A 27,705-nucleotide genomic window follows, 5' to 3' on the forward strand; every position below is an offset into this window, starting at 1 on the left:
CTGCATAAACCCCCTGAGGGAATGGAGCCCATGAGCTGGCCCTGCCCTGACCTGAGTACCTGAACTTAATCTCACACTGAACAGCAGCCTTGCCCCCGCCCAAAGCCCTGAGGCTGGGAAGCAGCATTTGAATCTCAGACCCCAAGTGCTGGCTGAGCGGATCTGGAGGCGAGGTGGGGGTGGAGAGGACACTCAGAAGTCAAGTCACTGGCTGGGAAAATGCCCAGAAAAGGGAAAAAAAATAAGACTATAGAAGGTTACTTTCTTGGTGAACAGGCATTTCCTCCCTTCCTTTCTGATGAGGAAGAACAATGCTTACCATCAGGCAAAGACACAGAAATCAAGGCTTCTATATCCCAGCCCACCCAATGGGCTCAGGCCATGGAAGAGCTCAAAAAGGATTTTGAAAATCAAGTTAGAGAGGTGAAGGAAAAACTGGGAAGAGAATTGAGTGACATGTAAGCAAAGCATGAAAAACAAGTAAACACCCTGCTAAAGGAGACCCAAAAAAATGCTGAAGAAAATAACACCTTGAAAAATAGGCTAACTCAATTGGCAAAAGAGGTTCAAAAAGCCAATGAGGAGAAGAATGCTTTCAAAAGCAGAATTAGCCAAATGGAAAAGGAGAGTCAAAAGCTCACTGAAGAAAATAGTTCTTTCAAAACTAGAATGGCACAGATGGAGGCTAATGACTTTATGAGAAACCAAGAAATCACAAAACAAAACCAAAAGAATGAAAAAATGGAAGATAATGTGAAATATCTCATTGGAAAAACAACTGACCTGGAGAATAGATCTAGGAGAGACAATTTAAAAATTATGGGACTACCTGAAAGCCATGATCAAAAAAAGAGCCTAGACATCATCTTTCATGAAATTATCAAGGAAAACTGCCCTGAGATTCTAGAACCAGAGGGCAAAATAAGTATTCAAGGAATCCACAAATCACCTCCCGAAAGAGATCCAAAAAGAGAAACTCCTAGGAACATTGTGGCCAAATTCCAGAGTTCCCAGGTCAAGGAGAAAATGTTGCAAGCAGCTAGAAAGAAACAATTCAAGTATTGTGGAAATACAATCAGGATAACACAAGATCTAGCAGCTTCCATATTAAGGGATCGAAGGGCGTGGAATAGGATATTCCAGAAGTCAAAGGAACTAGGACTAAAACCAAGAATTACCTACCCAGCAAAACTGAGTATAATACTTCAGGGGAAAAATTGGTCTTTCAGTGAAATAGAGGACTTTCAAGCATTCTTGATGAAAAGACCAGAGCTGAAAAGAAAATTTGACTTTCAAACACAAGAATGAAGAGAAGCATGAAAAGGTAAACAGAAAGAGAAGTCATAAGGGACTTTACTAAAGTTGAACTGTTTACATTCCTACATGGAAAGACAATATTTGTAACTCTTGAAACTATTCAGTATCTGGGTACTGGGTGGGATTACACACACACACATGCACATGCACACACACACACACACACACACACACATAGAGACAGAGTGCACAGAGTGAATTGAAGAGGATGGGATCATATCTTTAAAAAAATGAAATCAAGCAGTGAGAGAGAAATATATCGGGAGGAGAAAGGGAGAAATGGAATGGGGCAAAATATCTCTCATAAAAGAGGCAAGCAAAAGACTTATTAGTGGAGGGATAGAGAGGGGAGGTGAGAGAAAAACATGAAGTTTACTCTCATCACATTCCACTAAAGGAAGGAATAAAATGCACACTCATTTTGGTATGAAAACCTATCTTACAATACAGGAAAGTGGGGGATAAGGAGATAAGCGGGGGGGGGGGGGATGATGGAAGGGAGAGCATGGGGAGGAGGAGCAATTTGAGGTCAACACTCATGGGGAGGGACAGGATCAAAAGAGAGAACAGAAGTAATGGGGGACAGGATAGGATGGAGGGAAATATAATTAGTTCTTACACAACACTACTATTATGGAAGTCATTTGCAAAACTACACAGATTTGGCCTATATTGAATTGCTTGCCTTCCAAAGGGAAGGGGTGGGGAGGGAGGGAGGGCAGATTGGCAGACAGGGGCAATTAGAACACTCGGTGTTTTGGGGTGGGGGGAGGGGACAAAAGGGGAGAAAATTTGGAACCCAAAATTTTGTGAAAATGAATGTTAAAAGTTAAATAAATAAATAAATTTTTAAAAAAAGATGTATATAAGTATAACAACAAAATTCTCTTTATATAAGAGATATTCATAACACATGGTCAGGTCATGCCAAAATAATAAAAATCTCAATTCTTAAAATTTACAGATTTAGTTCCATGACAATCAAATTACTGAGGAGAGACCTTCTAATCAAGCAAGCATCAAAATTTGGTTGTAAGAACAAAAATTCTAGAATCTCAAAGGGAGTAAAGAGAAAAAGAATAAATGAAGGATAAATAGCATTCTTAGGCCTCAAGGTAAATGAAAATGCAATAACAAAAAAACTAGTTAGTATGGGTTATAAAACAGAAATAAAACTTAGTAGCATTGACTAGACAAACATGAAATAAAGCTTACACCCTCAAAAGGAATTGTTGTTCAGTCGTTTCAGACATGTCCAACTCTTCAAGACCCTAGTTCGGGTTTTTTTTTTTTGGCAGAGATACTGGAGCAATTTGCTATTTCCTTCTCCAGTTCTTTTTACAGATAAGGAAACTGAGATAGACAGGGTTAAGTGACTTGCCCAGGGTCACACAGCTACTAAGTATCTGAGGCCACATTTGAACTCAAGTCTTCCTGACTCCAAGCTCAACATTCTATCCACTGTGCCACCTACCTGCCTGAAAAGAAGGACAATATTTGATAATCTTAAGAACATAAATTGGGGAAAACTCTGTTCTTGTTAAGAGGTGCTAGGAAAACTCTGGAAGGTGAAAATCAGAGTGAAAACAGTCACATCTTAAATCATAATGCCACAATGAGCTCAAAGTAGATGTATTATCTGAATATTCAAAACCATACCACAGTAAAATCAGAAGACAAGAAAAGGATTGGGTACCTTCCACACCAAAGACTAGAGGAGAATTCTTAACTAAACAAGAGATTAAGCATAACATAAAAGATAAAATGGGCAATTTTAACTACATAAAATTAAGACACTTTCACATGAATGAAATCAATGAAGATAGAATTAGAAAAGAAACAGTCAAGAGTAGGAAAATATTTACATAGATTTGGGGCCATAAAAGGCTGATATCCAAAATATAAAGAGCTGACTGAAGTACTATAATAATGAGAGTCATTTCCCAATAGCTAAGTAATCATAGGATATGAACAGTTATCAAAAGAAGAACTGTAGTCTCTAAATCATTAATGATTAGAGAAATGCAAATTAAAACAACTGAGGTTTTACTTCACACTATGTGAAGTGGGGAAAAAAAGACAAAATATGGAAGTGGTCAGTGCTATGGAATGAGGGCACACTGATGCACAATGTTGGTGGAGCCATGAAGTGACCCAAATGTCTTAGATACCAGTTTGAAACTATGCAAGAAAAATGATTAAACTGTCCATGCCCTTTGATCCAGCAAGGCTGGGCATATATCCTAAGAAAGTCAAAGACAGAAACAAAGATCCAATGAGATATACTAAAATATTCAAAGCACAGATATTTCTGAGAGCAAATAATAATGATAATAAAACAGAATGATGAGTATTCATTGATTTGTGAATGATTAAAGTAAAAAACAAAAAACCCATGTAAAAATATAATGAGAAATTGTTCTGTAGTAAGAAAAGATGAATACAAGTTCAGAAAAATATAATATTTGTATGAACTGATGCAGATCGAAAGAAGCTAAACCAAAAATAACAATGTAAATGAAATGATCACTAAAAGGAAGTCAACCATAGTCAGAGGAATCATAATATCCTGAAGAAACATGTATGGCTCCCTCCTCTGGCCAAGGGGGGGAGTCCTGGGGCAGAATGATACAGACAGTACATGACTCGGTTCCACATATTATATGTTTTTGCTTGCTTCGTTTTGCCACAAGGCATCAATAGGAATGACAGAAGGAAGCAGTGAAATGTAATTCTTTTTAAAGAGGTACCATCTTATTATTTTACAAAAACCCTTTAAGTCCAGCTTCCAATTATCTGTCATTTATTTTACAACTATACTATTTGGAATATACAAAGCATAGTCATTTTGTTTAATGGGAAAAGTTCTCAATTTGATAACTGTGAACTTTTAATTTTCACTGATCAATGATCACCTTAGAAAAAATTCCATTTCCAACTGAAGAAAGGTGAGGCATAAACAACTGCATTAGAAATCTCCACAGTCATAGTCAAAGCCTTCCTAAAAGATTTCTAGGTTTTCCTCTGAGAATTACAAGATCATTCTAGAAATAAAGATCTATGACTAGGGTGTGTTTTGAGGTACCAATTATTATTAATTAGCATAAGCAATTTAAATATCAAAAAATAAAATAATAATTTTCTATCAGCATAATTAAATGACCCCAAAAAAGACAAGAAAATATAATGGTTCTTTTAAAAATGGTTGTTGTCAAAGAAGTTTCAGATTCCACTGGAATCCCTTTATAATCACTAGGGTGGAGAGGATTTGTCCTTTAAAATCTTGAAAGGATTCAGAGGCCCAACCCAATTGTTTTACAGATGAGGAAACTAAGGCCCAGAGAAGTGATTTCTTCGAGTTTAGAAAACTAGGTAGCAATAGAGCTTTGTGCCTGGGGCCATGTTCTCCAGAGGGATGTGCAGGGTCAAGCTAGGCCAAGAAGGGCCTTAACTGGAATATAACTGCTAGCAGATGACAGGCAGCTCAAAAATACAAGGATGTCTGCTAGAAAAGAATATTGGCAAGGTGCCTCTGACCTGTCATCACCTGCGGAGTCAGGGAAAGGGGCTCTGCCATTATCGCTTTCTTTCCTAAGTGTGTCTAGTGTGCCTCATGACTGTCTGGGGGAAGGGTTTACAAGTCTATCAGATACAGAAATTTTTACTTGAGTGAGAAGTTTTTCTTTCTCCTCAGTCTCCTCAGCTGTGTGAGGCTCAGCTTCATCGATCTTCTTCTGCTCCTCTTTTTGAGCCTGGGCTGAATTGGGTAGTTCAGGATTCCTTGGCACCTACAAATCAGCACAGCAAAGAGTAATAAGCAAACTGTTAGGGAGCACTCTTCTTATGGTTCTAGACACACAGCAAACAATGAACAACATAAAGTCTAAACACATGGAGATAGCCTTTGCCACATTTATTACAAAAGGAGCCATTTCATCTGCCATGAAATTCTCGTAATGAAAATCATTTTTTAAATGTGCCACATAGTGACTGTACTAAAAGCCTAATCTGGACCACCCCATTATGCCCCAGATTGGAGTATGCCATGTGATCAGTTAAGTCTCCTAGTCTCCTATGTACATAATAACATATAGGGTATTCTCTCTCTCTCTCTCTCTCTCTCTCTCTCTCTCTCTCTCTCTCTCTCTCTAATGGAGAAATCCTAGAACATGGAAAGTGGGCATTACCTTCCCCTCTCCCTCTCATACTACCATCACACAAGACATCCTCAGCTATCCAGCATTAGTCCCTAGACTACCAGATAAGCTTCAAAAATTAAAGTCCACACCTGACCCCTGCCACCCCAGTCTGTGGTGACAAGAATTGGAAACCCAAAGCCTACACCCAATGGTTTGTGTCTGATAAGTCAGTCACACAAGTGCAGAGGGTACTCTGCCTGGCCACTGATGTCTATAACCAGTCCATTTTTTTAAACCTGAAAGTTTAATACAGGAGGGCAGTGATAGGAGCCAAGAGAGAAAAAAAAGTTGAGAAGAGGGGAGAGAGGAAGAGACAGTAGACATGGCATGGATTCACAATGCTGATGGCAGAGAACAGAAGAGATGATAGGGCTGGCAGTAGCCAGTGGAGACAAGAAGCAGCAGTGATTCGAGTCAGAAGAAACAGGGTGGGAGTAGGGGTGGGGGGCAGGAGGAAGACACAGCAAGTGGCAAATTCTGATGGGGGAGAAGCCAGAGGCAGAGGTAGAAACAGGACAGCAAATCTCAGCTTAGGGAGGTCAAAACTCCTAAGAGGAGGAGGGCACCACACTCACAGTAGGGATAATCATCATGTTGCCACATACACATAGTCTGATGTATGATAACAAGTCATTAACCCACCTCTACGTCTCTGTCTATGACAGCTAGGTTTATTATACCTACATCTAATACAAAGGAACATCACTTAAGATGGCACTCCATGAAATCATAAAAAGATTTCTGTCAAAAAAAACTTCAAAACTAAAAGGTATCCTTAAGGAAGACAGAATGCCATTCCCTGTGGGTACCAGGTAAGCCCCTTGTAATGGGATTCTTGTATATGTGAATGACATCGAATATCACACTGCTCACTTTCCAGGGGTGATACAGGTTTGATGGAGATGTGGGGAGTTGGAAAACAAGGCCTTTTTAATTTAACACCCAAGTGACCACTCTCACCTAAGCTTAGCACACAATCATGAGAACAAAACACTTGACCTTTAAAGGCTGAATGTAACACAGTAGAATTAAGAGAAGCACCTGCTGTGTGTAAGATACATTAGAACTATACTCTTTCTCAATTTGTTGTTTAAAAAAAAAGCAAATCTGTACGTCTAAGTGTTCATGGGTAATTTAAATATTACTCTAAAATGCCTAATGCAAACATTTTCCCTTTGACATGATCCAGTTCTGACCTACCTTTCCCACCTTCCCCCACAGTACTGACTGTGGCTCACTGATGCATTGGTCTGAGCTCATCCTTCTGGTCTCCAGGTTTTTTGCTCACACCTGGAATGTATGACCCCTTCCTTCCTTCCTCACTCACCTTCACTTGCCCTCGACGTCAAGCTTAGATACTACCTCCTCTATGAAGCTTTCCATTATCTCCACCACCTCGTTCCTCTCCCTCCCCCCCACTCGCAGAAGTAACCTCCCCTCCCATCCAAACACTTTTGTAGAACCTTTCCAGTTCCCCTAAAATGCCACTTACCATAGTCTAATTTATCTTAACTAGCTACTCATGTGTCTGTCTTCTGGGATCACAGGCAGAAAGCCAGAAACCCCCGAGAGGCCATGGAGTCTAGCCCCTTCATTTTATAGAGGTGCAGTTAACTAGATTATAAAGCTTCTTAAGAACAAAGACTGGTGTATTCAGCTTCCTATTCCCCCCCCCCAGAGAGCTCAGAGCTTGAACATGGTAAAATGTAATACAGGTTTGTTGAATGCAGCACAGATAACTCAGAAGATGAAAATTCTCAATTTCTTACCTTAGGATAAAGATATTGGTATGTGTAGGGGAAGACTGGATCGAAAAAGCATGCCGGCATATTGTACGAGTTATTGGGACAGAGCTGGGCCCAAGTTCAAAAACCACAAAAAATTACCAGCCCCAGCAAAAAACATGCAAACAAAAACGAAAACCAAAAAAGCAGGATATGGCAGGATGCAATTCAGGGTGTCCCTATGGGATGGCCCTCTCTCCTCCACAGTTAAGTTCTGCTGCTCTATGAAACTCCTTTGGACAAAGAGCTAACTTGCCTATATAGAAAAGAAACAAAGTAAAGAACCTGTAACATCACACATTCAAATAGAATAATAGCTGAGAAATTCGAATCAATGGTTTTGGTCAGTGATAGAGATATGAGATCGCATGGCAGAGCTAGGCAGAAAGGAAAGAAACAAATGTCTATCAAGGTCAGGAGAAGAGGTAAAAGCAGAAGACAAGGACAGGAAGCACAGATATGAGTTCAAAGCAAGGGAGGCCAGCTCACGATGTAATGGCTGTGAATGTCATGATGTGAAGGCAGGAGAAAGGGGAGGGTGGGACATGCAGAGCTTTGGTCGCTAGACTGGACTGGACACTTGGGCCCATCTAAGAAAGCCAGCAAGGCAATGAGGAAACTGTGGTCTGCCCTGCTCTCTCCTGGCCAAGAGGTATGCCACCCATTCTCCCAGGTCGTGGGAGAAAGAGGTATTGGATACCTCGGTGTTGGATCAAAATGTCCCAAGTCCCCTTCTGTAGGGTTGGCAGTTAGCTCAAGAATAGGGCTCATGCCTGGAAAGGCAACCTACCAAAGGGTAATTCCCGACCCCCTAGAGCCCTGAAGGAAGGAATCCCAATCCTTTTTTGTGTCCTGGACTCTTTTGGCAATCTGGGGAAGCCTGTGGGCCCCTTCTCCAAAAAATGCTTTTAAGTGCATAAAATCAAATGTGTAGGATTTACAAAGGAAACCAATTGTTTTGAAATTCAGTTATCAACTGTTTTAAACACAGTTCAAGGACCCCAGCTTAAGAGCCCTTGCTGGAAGGGAGCAACCATCCTCCCCTGCTTACAGAGAGAGAACTCAGAATACCCTATGCCCAGAATTGCCAACCCTTTAGGGATAGGGAAAAGTAGCTGGGAATCCTGTGTTCACACCACTCCGCCACCTTCACCAACACAATAAAATGCAAGTTTTTCACTCTGCAAATGGTCTATATACACTTGGGGGTGGGATGGGGGGAGGTAGAGAGCAAAACCTGTGATTTCATTGGCATAGGGAACCCCCTAAAAGGCAAATACCTCTAGCAATGTAGATCCTCCACCTGGTTTGAAACTCCTAGGCTTAGAGAGATGCCTGGTACACGGAGCAGGGATCTTCCTGATCCCCCCCAAACCAACTCTGCCTAGTTTTTACTGCATTAATAAGTTTCAATCATTTTCCCTCCCCAATTCAACCTGCATGTCAGATTCATCTTCCCCAAATTGTACTTTCATAGTATCATTGTCTTATCAATCAGTCAGTCAGTCAATCAGCATTTATAAAGTGTCTGAGTTATCTGGCTGCCCTGAGGAGCTTCTGATTTAGCTGGGAGGGACCCTAATTTTCCGTCCAGATGGGAACATTTGGGAGAGGGAAAGCCACAGTGGCTTGGGGGGAGGGGGAGAGGAAGAGATGGGGCATGGACAGAGCCTCAAAGGAGCCAGAGTTCTAAGATCGGTTAAGTTGTGAAAAAAGAAATCATGGGTAACATAGCTAGAAAGCTGGGCAGGGGTCAGGTTGTGAAGGGCTTCCAATGCCAGGAAGCCAGTGAAGTTTACTGAGTGAGTGAGTGACATGATCTAGGTGCAGTTATATGTAGGATGCTTTGGAGACCAGTTGGGAGGCTCCTTTCATTTTTCTTCCCCACTCTTCTTTAGCTCCCCTGGCTCTTTCCAGCCCAGTCTCCTCCCCGTCACCTTAACATACTCAGCTCCTTCCCTTTTTAGTGGGCTTGCTGATGTGCTCCCCTTTCCACTCACTATAACCAAATCCTTCACAGGATGATAAAACCACTGAATTTGAAAGCCAGACAGGGCCCTGGAGGTCATTTAAAATAACCCTTTCATTTTAAGAGTGAAGAAACTGAGGCAGGCTGAGATTAAGTGACTTGCCCACTAATTAAGTAGCCAAGGATGCTCTCCACTGCACCACCTAGCTGCCAAAATTGGAAGGCTAGAAAATATCTTCCAAGGGCATAGAATATATTCTTTTTAAGAAAATATAAACATCTAAAATAATGAACCTGTTCATTAAACTTCTTGGCAGGTAAATCCCAAAGAGTAAAGATGTTTCCCTAATTTACAATTTTAAGCCAAGCTATCCGGTACTTATGGCTTTAAAAGTTTCCAGTAAATAGCATGAAACCTTCCCCCTCACCCCCAGTCACTCCTTAGCCATGTCACTTACTCTCTGCCTGCCCCAGTTTTTCATCTTTAAAATGGGGAATGATAATAGCATCTATCTCCAAGGACAGCCATGAGGAGAAAATGACGTCATATTTGTAGGATGCTGTGCAAACTTTAAAGCGGTATATAAATGCTAGCTATTATTATTCTAATTGGCATAATGGAAAAGACTTAATCACAAACTGAAATGCTTATTCTTATTTAAAAATCCCACATAATCAAAGACCCTACTTGAATTAATGAAACAGAGGAGATTAGAAGAATGAATATTTAATGCAATGGATTCTAGGACCTACAACAAAAAGCATCATCAATTTTGAGACCAACGACTTCATTTAGATCTCGACCGCATGTTTCCTGGTTATTTGCCTCAATTCTTAGAATAGCTCCAAATGCTGGACATGCTCTCCAAATCTGGTGGAAGAAGATTTGAAGAGAAGATTTGATTTGATTTGATTTCGAGGCAGCAAACTAAGCAGCATTTGATGAAGAGCTATGGAGTGGGCAGAGGCAAAGGGCTTTTTTTTTGTCTTTAGCCCACACTGGCATTTTAGGCAGCATTCTATAGAAATATGGAGCTTAGGGTTAGATGTGATGGCACATAAAATGAAAACAGTAACCTAAAATCACCTCAAAACCTTTTAGTTGTACCTCTGCAAAATTGGTTGATCACAGTGTTGCATCCTCCAAACTCACAAACATTACGGAGCCAATTGCCTTCCTGTGGGGCAAACGCTGATATTCCTACAGAATTCTGATTAAGAACAAATGGCCAAAAGTGTTTGCATTTTCTTCATTTACAGAGAGGAACCCTGACAAACTCTCAACATCTCATATTTAACTCTGTTACTATTTCCCTGAAGATATTTAAGCGATATTCCAAAAGGAATATGATATGATAAATTCTAGAGGATGAATTATCCTCTCCCAGCATATGGATCTTGGTGACTCTAGTGACTAGTGCCCCTAGAAGTCGGTGCCTCTTCTGAAGGCTCCTAGCAGATAACAATCTAGCCCCTGAGAAGCACTGATTTACATTCTATTATTAACCATTATTAACGGAAAGGCAGCAGTGGCAGTTAGGAAGAAGCCCCCTGCTGTGTATGTTCTCACTGCCTAGGGAACCAAGATTATAAGTCACAGAAGAGAGGCTGACCTATCCGGGTACTGGGAGGGCTCCCACACAGGTCTGGACCAAAATAAAGTTGTCTTACGAAATCATTTTTTAAATTGAAAAATAACCACAAAAATGAGCTGAATTTTATCACTGAGTTAAAACATCTAGGTCAGGGAGTGAACTGATCACTTGAGGAGTGCATTAACTACAAGTCCTCTTAACTGGCTCATAACACTAGAATCGAAAAGAAATAAGCATTTCTAAAACTAAACATTTTACTCTGAGCCATTTATTAGAATAACAGCTCACATTTACACAACATTTTAAGGTTTAAAAAGCATTTTCCTTACCCTGTGATGTAGTTAGCATATATGATTATCCCCATTTTACCGATGAGGTTATATATACTCAAGATGACATGGTCAGGAAACATTTGAATCAGGACATGAACTCAGGTCTCCCAAGTCCAGTACTCTTTCCATTGCACCCGACTGCCTCTCACCTATTCTTTTTGGGATCTCAGATATGGTTTATTATCATCTTGATTGTAACATTATTTATCAAGCAAGAACCAATGATAATTATTTAAAGATGTCTACCTTTGAGCAGACAAATTTTAGCCATCAGTAAGGACTATATATGATCTGAGCATTCTACTGAATACTAATTAATGAAAATAAACACAAATCTAAATGTGGCATTATTGGGCATTTCTGATTAAAGATCAGTAATGGTAAAGTAACCCCCCCCCCCCCTCAATCAAGAACTTTATAAAAAAAAAAAAGGTCCAGAACATAGCAGACACTTCATATATGCTTACTGACTGACTGATCCACCTCAGAAAAATCTGGAGTCATTTTCTTCCATGATCACTGAGAAACTGCAAGAAGGGGAGGGTATGTTTTGTTTTGGGATGTTTACACTTAGCCTTTAATTAGTCAAGGTTAGCCTTTAACTAATCAAATTAGTGAAAGAACAAAAAAAAAAATCTCCATGTTAATATATAAGTAATCACATAAAAGGGAAGGCTTCGGGGGGGGGGGGGGACTCACCAGAGTGAATAATTTCTGCCCGAAGAAGTGGTTCCTGAACGCACAATGGAAGTGTTTCTGGCGAGGGTCACTACCCAGGAACCCTCAACCAAAATTGGTGATGGGTAAGATCTTCTGATCAAATCCACCCTACCTCAAGACTAACAGAGAAATAGCCCCCCAAGCCCTAGTCTCTATGCTGCCCTCAGGCAACAGGAGACTTTCCTCACTCTCCCTGCGGTTCTTCTAATTCAAGCCAAGAGAGCCTCAATTTCACTATTTAGTTTTTCTTTTCTAAACAGAGGCAGTCCTCGACTTACATAGATTGTGTTTGGAATGCAGAATGTATTTTCCCACTGAAACTATGTGATAAATGGGGCTTAGGTTCTCAGCTCGGGCCAACAAACCCAGCCTATTTCAGCCATGACTACAGAAGTGAACCACTGTTTACAGCCTCGTTTCTATGGGGAAATGCATTTTAAGTTCCGATTTGGGATGCCAAGCGCACATCTCTCTCTAATGTGACCCCAGCAGTGGGAATTCCCTCAGCTCCAAGCTACTGGTGAAACAGGGGAGCTCATTAGAGCAGAAAAGAAAGCCAAGGCTTCTTAGGACTGCAGAAGAGGGTACAAAGCAGGAGTGGGGGGGGAGGAATAGTGGCAGAAAGCCCCACTCTCCCCTCTTCTCTCCTGCCAATTAACTTTTCAGGCACAGAGGAAAAGGAGAGAGCAGCAGCGGGGCCCTGCAATATTCTGCCCTCCCTTCCCCCCACCCCCACTTCTCATTCTTGTTCTTCCCATTTCCCCTCAACACCACCTCCCTGGGCAACAGCAGACATCATCCCACATACAGGCAACTGAAGGAAGGGAAGGGAAGAAGCCAGAGAATGGGGGAGAAAAAAGGGTGGAAAAAACCTCAAAGCCATTCTGAGACTGCCAGGCTGGGATAGCAATCAGGTGCAGCTAAGTTGAAATTGGAAGTCGATTAAATTAAATCTAGGATTGTACCCAAAATTCAATGGATCTCACTGTTAGCCCTATTAAGTTTCATGAGAGAGCCAAGTTACACTCTCTAGGACAGGGGTGGGGGATCTGTGGCCTTAAGGCCACATGTGACCTTCTAGGTCCTTGTGAGGCCTTTTGACTGAATCTAAATTTTATCAAACTATAAAATTCAGATTCAGTCAAAAGACCTCACTTAAGGACCTAGAAGGCTACATGTGGGGTCTTGAGGTCACAGGTTCCCCACCCCTGTTCTAGGAACTTGGGGTGGCCCAGTGGGGGGGTAAAGGATAGCTGGTTACCCAGAGTTCCATAACTGTTTAACCGCTGTTCCATAGTCTTCTTCGCCCCCCCAGGCACATTCCATCTCCCACTAATTAGGTGATAATTGCCAAGCTCACAGGACTTGGGTCATCTTTGGGCTGCAGAAGGCCATGTGATCAGATCCCAAGCCAAAATGGCTCAGCCCCACTTTGAGGTCTGTGAGTGGGGTTCATGAGTCAAATGCTGGGCCTCCTTTTCAAGTCTTCCTTCTGATTAGTGTGACAAATATCGGATTTTAAAATGTGAATATTATTCCTTCAAACTTTAAGAGAATGCTTTTTACCTCCTTAAATTTCTATGCACCTTTGTTACAAGAATTTTCCTTCTATCTTTTTCAGTAGAGAAGAGTGGGAGGGAGAGAAAATTGATTTGTGATCAATAAAAAAAAAATAAAACATCATTTTACAAAACTTTACTTCTCATAAGTCAGTCCACTGAGACAAAAACCTAATGATGGGTTTACTAATTTGATGATTTTTATCTGGTCCAGTTTTTAATAAAAAGAGGGCCTCCATGTTCAGGCCCAGGCTGGAGTACACTGCCTCTTCGGTCCCCAAATACACCCACATACACTCCCATGCTGTCTTCCTTTTCTTAAAAACTCCTTGTAGGCCTGTTCTCTCAGAGTTTTCCAGAGGAATAGTACTGCTTTTCTGCCTATTGCTTTAAAAACCTGAAGATATGTCTTATCCAGTCCCATTAATTTCAAGAGATTTACATTTCTAACTATTTCTTCCATTGGTTTCTGAACCAGCCTCCTGTTCCTGGACAGGTCAGAAGTTTTCTGAAAGATAAGTAAGGCTGTAAGCAAGCTTGGGTCATCTTGGTTGGGCTGATTTTCAATATTTCACCACATTGTTGCCTGATCTAAAGAGCCTTCCTACAGCTCTATACCCAAACTCCACAACTGGCAACATGGAGCATTTCTGGAGCATTACTGGATTCGGTAATGCTGGAGCATCACCAGCCTCCAGGTCACTTGGCAGCTATCGTATTCCACCCCCCCACACACAAAGTCATAATTCAAAGAAAAATCACTGATATACATAAAGTTTAGAACTTTAACAAATGTAAAACAGGTGTATGGTTGCTATTATTTTATTTTCTCCTATGGTTATAGATATCAATTTTTTTTGCCAGCCCTTCACTAATTAGTTTATTTCTCAACCTCTGGAAATAGTCTGCCCCTCTTATTTAATTCAGTGAATTTATTCTGACTTGATGGCATTTAGCTCATCTTGAAAATGAGTCCATCTATTCTATTATGTCCTAAGGCAAACTGTCTGAAATTCATAAACTCATTATCATTTTCACTGATATGACCCCAAAAGCAAACACGTGGTCCCCTAAGAACTATCCCCATGCATAAACATGAGAATCCCATGTATAGGCTTTAGCCCCAATTTCCTTGACCTTAAATCATAGCCTTCTTTTTAATTACATACACAAACCCCTTGTTGAGGCTTTGATCAGCTTAAACACAGTCATCACAAAACTCTACATTGATATCATGTCCAAATACTGTATAATGTTCCATTCATCTCAGTAAGTGAGAACTGGTGATCCAGGAGAATTTCATGGCACCTTAAATCTCCTTTTCATTTTATAAACACAAATTGCCCTTACTTATCCCTAGATCCACATGGACCGATACTTTGACATCACAATAGAGTCCACTGCTAACTAAACAGGGGTGATAGAGAGGGAGGAATTACCTTATAGCCTATAGTCTTCCGATAATAAAGAATTTCTTTCTCCAGAAGCTCAAATAGACGTGGTGGAAAGAATTGAAAATCTTGAATGTTTGGTTGTTTTGGTGGTCGGGGGGCCTGTAAAAGGAAAACAAATGCAGTAAAATGAAAAAAATACATGATACTTTACTCATTTTGCTAAAAAGAAAATGATTGTGTATGGGGGACCCCTTTCTAACTCTAGTGTTGGGGGACAGGATTCCATCCCCCTTCGAGGATATATCAGAGCAGGCCTTTGGGGGCATGGTTGCTATCCAACTCAGAGAAGTGTGATTTGGCTGGTGGTATGCTCTTAGTAAATGGTACTAAGCCACATTCAGAAAACAGAGAGCCAGCTTCACTTACCTTTGGAACCTTCGGCTCACTAACACGTAAAGCCTCTCTGAAATAGGCATCCACCGCATAATTGGCCTTGCGTTCTCGCTTTGGAGGCTCTATCCACTCCATCATGCTGAGCTAGATACCAAACAAAAACCAGGTATTTAAGCACTTCCAAAACATGCTTGGAAAAGAGAACCTGAAATGAGAGGGAACTAACTCAAACCTGATGAAAAGCCGAAGAAAGGATCACAATCAGCTGGAAAATATAATTCAGAACCCCCTTATGTGCTGCCACCCTACTCTGCACCTTGGCTTCCTCTCCTCCTCCAGGGTTCAACATTGTCTTCATCAGATCACCCATTCCAGGTCCTTTGTGCTGTCACCTACCAGCCTCCAGGTCACTTCAAAATATGCATGGATGACCCCTGAGATCCCCTTGGCCCCACATTTCACTCAGCCTCCTCAACTCCCAAGACGTCAATGTAGACTCTACCTCAGTCATCCACTGGGATGGTCTTATCTTAGACCACACCATCATTCACAATGGCTCCCTCCATGATCTTAAATGCTGAACTTCCCTCTTCTTGCCCTGCTTATCCTTTCATCTCTCCTTCCACCTCACTCCTAAACCTACTCATCTTTACTATAACCTTTAGTTATTATTACTATCAACAACAACAAAAATAATAGGTAATATTTACATAACACTTACTACGTGCCGGGCTAAGCACTTTACAATTATTATCTCATTTGATCCTCACCACCACCTTGGGAGATAGGTGCTATTATGATCCCCATTTTACAGATGAGGAAACTGAGGCAAGAAGCAGTTAAGTGACTAAGAGCTGGCCTTTTTATAACACTCTAAGGTTTACAAATTGTTTTCTATACGTTACATTATATTTTCTCTTTCAAGTTAGTACTACTACTTCAAGTAGGTACTTCAGCTCTCATCATCCTCATTTTACAAATGAGGAAACAAAGTCAGAAAGGCAAAGTGCCTTGGCAACAGGACCACAGCTAATGTTAAGGGCAGAATTCAAACTCAACTCTTCCTGACCCAAGTCAGGATAATGACTCCATTCACTCCATCATGTTACCTCAGTTGTACTATCCCTCTTTCTCTGTTCCCAGGTCACCAGCCCTACTCTGGTACCACTTTCTTCCCTTCATCCTCTTGATTCTGCAGTTATTCAATTCAACCACACATTCTGTCTACCCCGAGTGCTCAGTTCCTTGTCCTAATACTACTCCTGGGCTGGATCATCCCCTTCAACTCATCCTGCTAAGATGCCTAGCATAGTGCCTGGCACATAGTAGGCACTTACTATTTGTTGATTGACTGACTGACAAGCACATCTGGAAAAGTCATGCCACTGTGCAGATTCACTACAAATTCAGGTTCCCTACTCTCACCTTATCCCTTACTTCTGCAGAGCAAAACTTCTAATCTTCCTTAATTGGCTGATTATGTCTTTGAGCTCAGCAACTGTTATAAATTGTCTTTTCTCAAGTCTCTTTCCATTTTACAATTTTGTATTAATGCTGTATGGCCTGCACAAAATGGAAGCTCATTGGGGATCATTTCATTCTTTTGTCACTGTATCTCCAGTCCCTAACACAGCACTGGTGCTCAGTCACTTTTCAGTTGTTTCCAACTCTTTTTGACCATATTTGGAGTTTTCTTGGCAAAGATCCTGGAGTGGTTGGCCATGTCCTTCTCCAGCTCATTTTACAGATGAGGAAACTGAGGCCAACAGAATGAAGTGACTTGTTCAGGGTCACACATCTAGTCAATGTCTGAGGTCAGATTTAAACTCATGAAGATGAGTTTTCCTGATTCCAAGCTTGGCGCTCTATGTACTATGGCCCCATCCCCACTCTAGCCCACTGTGTTTATTAAATGTTTCCTTAATTGTTTTATTGAAATGGATAGAAGATGTCCTTCCTGCTTTGGACCTTGCCAACAGGTAAAATCTAATCTGGTTCTGGAGACAGACAAACCTCACATGAAATGACTACAGGATTTCTTGAAATTCTTTCCTCCTTTATAATACCACTCTCCCTCTTCTCCTCCTCTGACTTCCCTCTCTATTAATTTCTTTTACTATCATATCAGGCCTGTAAAGTTCGAGTCCTAGTCTTTCTCTAAACGTTATTCCCTTAATAATATATATTCACTCTCATAGACTCAACAATCATTCCCATGTACAGGATCACTGTTCTAAAGTTGGAAAGTATCTCAGAAGCCATCTTCTCCAACCCACTCATTTTACAGAAGAGGAAACTGAGACTTTGGGAGGAGAAGGGACCAAGGTCACTCAGGCAGCAAGCATCAGAGAGAGGATAAGAACCCAGCCCTTATGGCAGAACCAAGGTGCCCTCCACTATACAACATTTCCTCTAAACTTTATTTTCAGCATTGACCTCTTAGTCTCTCCTATGTGAGCTCTCAGTCACACAGAAAAAGTCTCAAAAACAAAACTCATTCTTTCCCCCAATACAAGATATTTTACCCTGACCCATGAAAATCAAGGTCATTACTCTATCGGCACACTTCATATTTGTCAAGTTTTGCATTTAAGCACTATGCCTTCAAGTTTCAGTTGCCTTCTCAAGGGAATATCAGCTACATTTTGAGAACCTCACTAGAAAAATGGAAGTCACAAAATTTCAATGTAATCTTGGCTCAAAGTCTTTGGAGAAAACATCTTGCTTATTTATTATCATGTGTATAAATGATTCCTTTAATTTTATAATATAACTGAGGTTTATGACAAAATGCTCAGGTTACAGTTACAGATCCCTCTATGTCTGCGTGAGATGGACTTTATTGCTAAGAGAATTAGCAACTTCACATAAAATACCCAAGTAGATTAAAATTAGCTAAGTTACTTTTTTAAAAAATCAGTTTGCTTCCCAGGAATGAAACAGAATGTTTTTAGTGATATTAATTTTCCCCCCTCAAATGTAGAAAACATTCTTAGTACCAATAAGCCCCTGGACACTATTTTCAAATTCATAAAAGTCACACATAATGAGTAAAGGAGAATGTAAAAAGAAGCTTTGCTCATTACAAGGGTAATTCTATAGTTAAAATGCAGCTAGGCCTCCATCTCAACAGGAAGTCAAGAGCCAGGGACAGTGACTGAGCATTGTCAACCTACTACTTATGCTGTAAACTAAAATAGTAAAAGGTCTGATTCTTCGTAAAATTGACAAATATAAGAAAAGAAATTTAACACTATTCATTAGGTCAGTTTACAAAATGATGACTTTAAATATATACTAAAAGTTGCCAGGCTAAATAAACATCGGCCTCCCTGATGAGATTGTCCCTGGGTTGCATTGTGTGGGGCTGCTTTATAGATGATACCATCAAAAAGTTCTTTTAGCATTTCTTAATTCAGTCCATATCTTGGGACAGAGTCTAGCTATAAAATGATGGTTGGACGAAAATATCTTCAAAGTCCTCTGGACCACCTTATATCAAAATGAATAACCCAAAGAGACCTCAAATTCAATATGCCCCAAACAGAACTCTATTATCTTTACCCCTCATCCCACATCTCCCTTCCCAATTAGAGCACACCACCATCCTCCCAATCTCTCAGGCTCCCAACTTTAGATTCATCCTGGCTTCCTCACTCACTCTCACCCCCTCATAGCCAATCTGTTGCCAAGGTCCATCAATTGCACCCCTGTGGCATCTCTGACACTGCCAACACCCTGGTGTGGGGCCACACCACCTCGTGCCTGAACTATTTCAATAGGTTGCTGGGGGGTGCTGCCTGCTTCAAGTCTCCCCCCTCTCCAATACAGCCTCCTCTCAGCTTCCAAGGTGATTTTCCTAAAGCACAGGTCCAACCAAGCCAAAGAAACCCCAGCTTAATAACATTTCATTTCAATTATTCTACTCTAAAATTCAGTTTTTCGTTTTTAGAACCTCCTACCTTGCCAGTCTTCTCACACTTTCCTTCCCTCCACGTACTCTGGGATCCTGTGTCACTGGCCTCCTGGCTGTGCCTTGCAAAAGATACTCCACCTCCTGACTCTGAGTATTTGCTCAGGCTGTCCATCACGCCTAGAACTCTCTCCCTCCTCATCTCCGCCTCCTGGTTTCCGTGGTATCCTTCAAGTCTTAGCTAAAGTCTCGCTTTCTGCAAGGTCTTTCCTGGTCCTCATTAAGCTTAGTGCCTTTCCTCTGAGATTATCTACAACTCATGCTGGCCATAGTTATTTTGTATCTGGTATTTGCATGTCGTCTCTCCCACCAGACAGTGAGTTCCTTAAGAGGTTTGGGTTTTTTTGTCTTTGCCTTGCTTTGTAAACCTAGGGTTTAACACAGAGTAGTGCCAGGAACACAGTGCACACTTAGTAAATGCTTGCTCACCTGACCTGACTAAATGTTATAAAGGTTAAGTTCCAATCAAATTTCATGATCATGAAAAGCCTGGCTTGGTCGTTTTAGGGGTGAGGCAAACAGATCTCATTTTAGGGGTGAGTCAGTAAGATCTGGATTCAGAACCTCACTCAAACACTTGGTAAAACGTGACTATGGGTAAAGCACCTTATCTTTCTGGGTCCCAGTTCCTCATCTGTAAAATAAAGGAGCTGGACTGAATAGCCTCTACGGCCCCATCCAGCCTCAGGGCCACCATCTGATGATCCCATGTGGCTTCATATTCTTTTAATTTAATTCACTTCGATAAATAATGATGGAGTGACTTAGAAAGTACAAGACAATCTGGTATGATGGGTGGAGTGCTGAGCTTGGAATCAGGGAACCCTGAGGGCCGAGTGTGCTTCTGCCACATGCTAGCACTGTCACTTAACTTTGGGGTGCCTCGGTCAAATTCCCAGGACTTCTCCACTGAGTCAGGGTGGGCAGTGATCTGGACTGCTGGGAGAGTTCCCAAAATGAGGAATGAATAGGTCCTTTGAGGACTCGTGTGTACAAAGCACTTCATTAGGTACTGAGGGTACAGAGATAAAAAATGAAATATTCCTTCTCCTCAAGGAACTTATATTCTGTTGTGGGGTACAAATGGACACAGAAAAGCAAGAGCAAGCTAAGATGAGGAGACAGAGAGAACTAATAACAAAAGGGGATCAGAGAGGCTTCATGGAGGTGGCAGCATTTGGGTTAAGCCTTCAAGGAAAAGAAGAAATCTAAGAGGCTGAGGAAAGCAGGACATGCATTAGAGACTTTGCTGGTGCAAAGGTATGGAGATGGGAAACTAAATGCAGAATTTAGGAAACAACTCATAATTTATCAGTATTGAAGACCACAGGATGGAAAGTAACATGAAATATCTGGAAGGATTTGCTGGAAGTTGTGGAGGGCTTTACCTATTAGGCAAGAGGCAGCCATTGAATGTTCTTGAACAGAGGGAATGATGTGGTCAAACCTGTATCTCAGGAGGAAGGTTTTGGAAACTGTGCAGATGAACTAGAGAAAACTGGAACCAGGGAAATGGTTTAGAAGGCTATTAAACCAGTCCAAGCAAGAAGTAATGAGGGCTTAAACTAGGCTGGTGGCCAAAGGAGTGAAGAAAAGGGGATGAATGTAAGAGACGGTGAAAATAGATGTTTATAAAGGACAATTGTGAAACTTGGGGCCTTTCGGTCCCACATCCAAAGTTACCTTTTGTTTTTCTCTATAATCTTCACCTTCAAAGTTGTACAAACTTGTTTCGGTGTCCATGGTGAAATTTCTAAGAGAGCTCTCTCCCATTTTCTGCAGCCGTTCATTCATTTCCGCAGTCTAAACACACACAGTAAAGCATGCTCAGATGGCCAAATTCTTTTATCTCTTATCAACATTTTCCAACTCTATTTAAACACTAGGGTTTGACCTGCAATGTCCAAGCTGGTCCACTTGCAAGATAGGATGAGTCCAAAAGACATACTAAAATGACCCTTTATCAAATATTAACCTGAATAGAAATTCTATTTGTCCCCAAGTATTTTTCATTCACTATTGACTCTTAGTTCTCACTTCTGCTTTCTTAACAACCCTCAACCAATGGCTATCCATTCTATTAGAATCTTTGCTCGATCCATTTTCTTTGAATCAGTTTATTCTTGTAGGAGATAAAGGCACATGTGGGACAAGATGGTACAATGGTAGGGTCCATGCTATCATAAGATTAAGCCAAATTCAATCAAGAATCTTAGAAACAGAAATGTTATGACAGCTAAATTGCATACAACATGATAATAGTAAAAACTATATTATTCTAACACTTCAGTAATGCTCTCATCATTTTATGTAGTAGCAAAAAATAAATAAATATACACAAGCAGGAAAATATAAGATTCAACAAGCAAATCTGCTCTGAGATATGGCTGAAATTTGGGAGGGATGAACCCAATGACTGTGAGATTTCTGTGGAAGGGACTGCCTTAGCCAAAAGGAGGACAGAAGTAAAGGGGCAAGGGCTGGGCTACCCTGTATTCTTGACATCTCCAGCCAGGTATGGTCCCATCCCTTCCTTCCAATACCTGCAAAGGTGATTCCTCAATGCCCTCAAAGTAGTCACACTGCCAAGACAGATCTCCTCTGTGTATACCTGCTCTAGTTTAACTGCTTTTGCCATCTTTGCTTTCTCTAATGTCCTTCCCATTTCCTCTAGAAACACATCCAAGACTGTGGGATGTGAAGTGGTTCCACTACCCTTAATGGTGAAAAATGTTTGTTCCAAAAAGAACTAGTAGTAGCCCAAAGTGAAATGGGCTGTACTCTGTGGACTAGGCCAGGGGTGGGAGACCCGCATCCTCAAGGCCACAAGTTTGGATTCAGTCAAAGGGCCACACTTGAGGACCTTGAGGGCCACATGTGGCCTCGAGGCCACAGGTTTCCCACACTAGGTTTAGGCAATTCAGGCTTAGATGGGAATTGTACTGCATGGCCTGAAATCCCTTCTAACTTGGAAATTCTGTGGATTCAAAGTATTCCAATAGATCAGTAATGAGTAACTTTGAATCCATTGCCTCAGACAACTTTTTATAAAGTTGTTGTAATTGAACCTGGCAGTACAGTAGTCAATAAACTAAGAAACACAAACCACTGCTGTAATGACTCAACACATAGCCTAGTGGAAATATTCGAATGCAGACTAGTAGAAATTAGGCTAATATGAACATCCTCTGCCATTTCAACAATCAGTTCCAGATGAATACAGACATGGGTGAAGTCCACAGGGAGACACTAGAAAAATAGGCAACAATTGTGGTATAAAAAGGAAAGGGATCAATAAAATTGTTGCTTAAGCTGTTGTCTTAAAACATCATTTTATTTTCATTTTCAGTGAAGACAAGGTTTTCCCCTCCATCCCCCAGCTGGACACAAAGCAGCCATTAATGGTTGAACCAACATGGAAGTTTTGACTGGCTCTATTTCCCAGCATGCACTGGTTCCCCTCTCCTTGGGCAGCCTGCTGGCCCCAGCTCCCAGGGGCCTACCACGCTGGTGGCAAGGCTTAGAGGCCTAATGGGCTTTAGAAAACCTACTGCCAGTCAGAACTTCAGAGTTCAAGCGATCCACCAGCCTCAGCCTCCCCCAGTAGCAGAGGCTCTAGGCAGGTCTAAAACACGTAAATGACAACAGTGAATTAACTTTGAAGTACACCAATTTCCAATTTTTTTCAACAGGCATGGTGAACTTTTACGCCCTCCCATGAAAAGCAAAGCAAATTGCCCCTGACCGAAAACAAACACCAAATTCTCACAATAAACATAAAATCAACATAATTAAGATGCAAAATTCCATTTTTAAATTCTCCTTTAACTGACCTTCTTCTCCCCTCTCTCTAAAATAGTTGTAATGTCTTCCTCTGTCAGTTCACTTTCTTTGGAAGCAAAAACATGTGTGGCTCCATGACGTATCATCTGAAGCATCTCATCTTTTGCCAACTTGTTAGACTGTTGATCAATGAGCCTACCTATTATCAAAAGTAAATATTGGGGTCTGTAAATGGATTGTACTACAAAGCCTGTATAAGAAAGTGCTTGTGCATCTGTCTCTTTGGTGCTGACCTATTTCATCATTGTGGAGAACTCACTGTACAGAAATTCCTTGTACCTGCATCAGACAATAAGAGTTACTTCTAGACTCCCAGAGTGACCAGAAGCAACAACAGGTTAAGTGACTTACCCACACTCACAAAGCCGCAATGTGTTATGGATAGGACTTGAACCCAGGTCTTCTCTGTCTTCAAAGACAACTCTCTATCCACCTACGTTCTGCCTCACAATCAGACACAATGACATTTAAATCACGAGTTGTTTGGGAAGTTTAGAAAGTTGGCTAGCTTTAATTTCTCCTCAAAGCTATCTCTTCTGAAGCCTCTCTGCTGGCCCGTTTTCCACTGTGGCATTACATTCTTTGTCTAGAATTCTTTTAAAACCTAGAGTGGCATCATTTAGGGGGTTCTGAGAGCAGGCATTCCCTTATAACTGTTTGCAGAAAAAACAACAGAACGTTTTGTCCCCTGGATACCAGGTGTTCCAAATTACATGCTATTATAAATAAACCAATATCAGGTTAGCTGAAGTCTGAATACGCAAACTGCATATTAAATGTCATAGGCAGATAAGACAGCTTTAAAATAATTATGTTTTCAAAGAAGATCCTTTTTTCTTATTGCTAAAACCATCCCTCTATTTCAAGCCCTGACCAATCTTAACAAAAAAGATATCTTAAAAGTAGAGGCCTTAAAAGCACACATAAATTTTTGCAAGAACTAAGGAATCATATGGATATTCATACACATATATGTATATATACACACATCTTTTTGAATGTTATGGAAAAGCATTTAATACCTTGCTGTATAACAATGGAGTCAAGTCTCAATTTGATCTCTGCTCTTTCTACAATTCTGTCTTCCACAGTGTTGTCAGTAATAAGCCGGAATACCCGTACTGGCTTCTTCTGACCAATACGATGAGCTCGATCCTGGTGGAAATGAACCAAATGGATATTACTGGGGATTCTTGATCCAATTCCTTGCCTCAAGTCTCTGTCTATATCAACCCACCCTCTACTCAGCAGACAAAGTGTGATTCCTAAAAACATGGGGCTGAATATGTCACTCCCGGTTCTCACCCCATTCCTCACTCAGTCACTTCACTGGCTCCCTATTACCTCTAGGATCAAATGTAAACTCCTTTGTTTGGCAGTGAAAGCTTTCTATCTGGCCCCCTTTATAGCTTTTCAATGTCTTTACGCAACACTCCCCTCCACACACTCTACTAGCCAGTCATACTGGCCTTCCTTGCTGTTCCTCACACATGACTATCTCCAGCCTCCAAGTCTTTGCCCTGGCTGTGCCCCATGCCTGGAATGCCTTCCCTCCTGAATTGAGTTTCTTAGACTCCCTGGATTCCTGGCAAGCCACAGTCAAAACTTCATCTTCCACAGGAAGCCAGTTTTGGCCATGGTAAGGCACCTTTCCAGTTTACCTTGTCTGTACTGACTTATGCCTGTGTTGCCTCCTCCCATTGTAACGTATGCTTCTTGAGAGCACAGGCTGTGTTCACTTTTGCTCTTTAGCCACAGTGCTTAAAGGCACAGTGCCTTGCACGTAGTAAGTCTTTAATAGGTGCTTTTTGATCGGCTGATAGTATATGTTTGCCCCAAATCCTAAAAAACAGAACTTCCATCTTTTTCCCTTTAGGAGGTAAGTTTCATGCTGCCTATATCCACAAGGCTTCCCATTCACGGAGGCACATTCTAGGTGGGGAGAATAGAAATATTTGGAAAAACCTTCCTGAAGATAAAGAAATCAGGAGAGAAAAATGGCAAAGGCTCCAACAGATGAGGCTGAGGGAGGATACTTAGGCACCAAGTAACTGATTACAGGGAAACTGACTTTCACAGGAATAGTGAATTACAAAAGCAGGTGGACTTACAACAAAAACAGCAAAAATATATGCACAGAGCCCAAGCCAGAGACCTTCTACTTTTTGCTGTTTACCTAAGGGAGAATTTTTAGAGTAATTTGAACCCAGAGGGAGATGAGAGAGACAGAGGCAATGAAGGCTTAACTGTTCTGTAAAGTGAGATGATTATGGGGAGGGGGGGTGATCTAGGGCTCAGGACAAAGGCAAAGGACACACACCTTATCGGCGATCTCTGAGAAGCTGACCTTTAAAGGGAGATGCAGGCACTTTAAGGGAAAAGGGGGGGGGGGGGCGGGCAGAGAAAAAAATGAACCACCAAATGGAGATAAACACAGATAAGTCTGCAAACCCTATATAGAAATACTAGCTATTAGTGTGATTAGGGTGCAGAAGCTGCTCTATTTCTGGACAAAACTTTCAAAAAGTACAATAACAAAGCACGGGCATGGTGTCTTCTTTATAAACTCTAACTGTATTGGAGGAAAGATGTGGGGAGACTAGATTCTAGTCCACTGGTATATCTAGGGTAAGGATTTGGCTTGGCTCTTTGGATGTTCTAGGATCTCTCAGGTATTGAAAAAGTTCTCCAATAAGGCAGATCACAATTTATCCAGGATTTTCCCATCCATCAGTAAATCTAAAAGTATTTATTCAGGTCTCACCTCCAGGCTACATCTTCCTATGAATCCATCACAGAGGATGGGAGGCGGGAAGAAGGGATTTTGACTTTTCGTAGGGGTGTGAAAACTTGTGTGTGGATTATCATGCCCATTATACAGATGAGCAAACTGAGACTTAAGTGACTTGCCCGTAGTCACACAGAATCAGAATCAGAATGAGAATCAGAACTGGGATTGAAACCCCAAATCTGTCCTTACTCCTATCGAGGAGTCTTGTCTTTCACCACACTATCAACTTTCTTTGATCTCTAACAGAGTTCACCACAATTCTAATTCCCAAAGAGCTGCGTGACCTTGGGCAAGTTTCTTCCCCTTCCTAGGCCTCAGTTTCCACCTCTGTGAAATGAGGGGATTGGACTAGATGGCCTCTGAATTCCCTCCAAGCTCTAATTTTAGGCATATTGATGTGCATTAACACGTTGATTTTTTTAAAAAATCAATAAATTGATAGATTTACCGCTGGGGACTTTTTACAAAGCTGTTAACACGAGAGGGGTAAATCATATATGTTTTCATCTTCATAAGATTCACTTTTCTTCCATTTTCACACTTTTTTATTGAAGTGATGTGGTATATAATTTCACAGTTCTAAAATGATGGTCAGCTCTAAACTGTCCTAGTTGTGGAATGCCCAGGATGATTTGGGAAAGCATTTTTCAGCTGTAAAAAATACCTTTCCTTTAACTTAATGCTGGGAGCCTTGGACTGTAAGGCACATGGTCTAAAAAAGAGGTGTGAGATGCGTCCCCCAATCTAATTTCAGGACCCACCAGGGAACATTCTATTCAAAATCACCCCCAGCGGTCCCAAACAACTTCTTCCTTCCTTCTCCCCCCATTTTCCCTTTTTCTCCTCTCCCCACCCACATTCTTCAATAAACTCAGGGCCCTGACTAGCCAGGAAGGGCTCTAGTCAAATCTTTCCTAAAAACAGCTAATTGATATGAATAGAAAAGAAACAAGCCAACCAAAATGACCTACGCGATCAAAGAATGCAGTCCCTCAAAGGAAAACAGTGGCCTACCTTGCCAATGAAAGATATGGGGAACACTCTATGATGCCAGTTACAAGCAAAAAGAAACAAATGCAGACAAAGGTCAGGAGAATGGGAAAAATACAAAACAGCCAAAAATATCTGCACTCCTTTGCCTTGAGAAATCAGAGGATGGACCCACTTGGGCCAACGCTTCTGGATAAGTTAATGTTAGGAGGGCTTTGCTCAGAAGAGAGACCAATGGATGGACCAAAGAGCTGGAAGAGGCCTCAGAAGCCACTGAGTCCACCCCCCCATACTTTACAGAAGGGGAAACTGAGGCCCAAGGAGGGAAAATGACTTGCTCATGATCAATGTAGTACATGGCAAAACTATGATTTGAACCTAGGTCTTGTGACCTCAAATTCATTTCTCTTTCTACTACAAGATTTCGGACTCCCTAGGAACTCAGAATCAAATGTGCAAATACCTGCCCTACATCCCAGATGCACTGCCCATAAGGATGAAATGAGACCACCAAAGTTCAGTGGTTTAAGACCAGTGAGAGTCTCTCCCCGAGTCCTCTGCCCTCTCCAGTCCACTGCTAACCATCAAAAATATCTTCATTTCCTGAGGACATAGAATCTGGGCAGAGACCAGAAGAGGCCTGGGAGGGTGCTGCACAGCCAGGCTGGCATTAATGTACATAATGATAAAATGAACAGTGACTGGGTAACATCACAAGCAGATTGTCCACACATGGATAATTAAGAGTTGACCAGAATCCAAAACACTCCCCTGCCTCACATTCAGGGGTGTGCAAGAGCCAGCTTAAACTCAGATGATTGTTAAATTTTCGCTGTGATCACTTCT

General features: G+C 41.3%; 1 protein-coding gene across 2 annotated transcripts in view; it reads right to left on the reverse strand.

Annotated features, from left to right (window-relative positions):
• SMARCA1 (SNF2 related chromatin remodeling ATPase 1) overlaps window positions 1-27,705 on the reverse strand; it is a 111,223-nt gene that overhangs the window by 26,842 nt on the left and 56,676 nt on the right. For both annotated transcript variants that reach the window (XM_072626491.1, XM_072626490.1), the window contains 6 exons: window positions 24,101-24,233; window positions 23,069-23,217; window positions 20,919-21,038; window positions 15,296-15,406; window positions 14,915-15,028; window positions 4,983-5,105 (listed from right to left, as the gene is read on the reverse strand). In XM_072626491.1, the coding sequence (XP_072482592.1) occupies window positions 4,983-5,105; window positions 14,915-15,028; window positions 15,296-15,406; window positions 20,919-21,038; window positions 23,069-23,217; window positions 24,101-24,233 (750 nt within the window). The remainder of the gene's footprint in view (window positions 1-4,982; window positions 5,106-14,914; window positions 15,029-15,295; window positions 15,407-20,918; window positions 21,039-23,068; window positions 23,218-24,100; window positions 24,234-27,705) is intronic.

The sequence above is a fragment of the Notamacropus eugenii genome, chromosome X (assembly GCF_028372415.1).
Source record: "Notamacropus eugenii isolate mMacEug1 chromosome X, mMacEug1.pri_v2, whole genome shotgun sequence".
Taxonomy (NCBI): Eukaryota; Metazoa; Chordata; class Mammalia; order Diprotodontia; family Macropodidae; genus Notamacropus; species Notamacropus eugenii.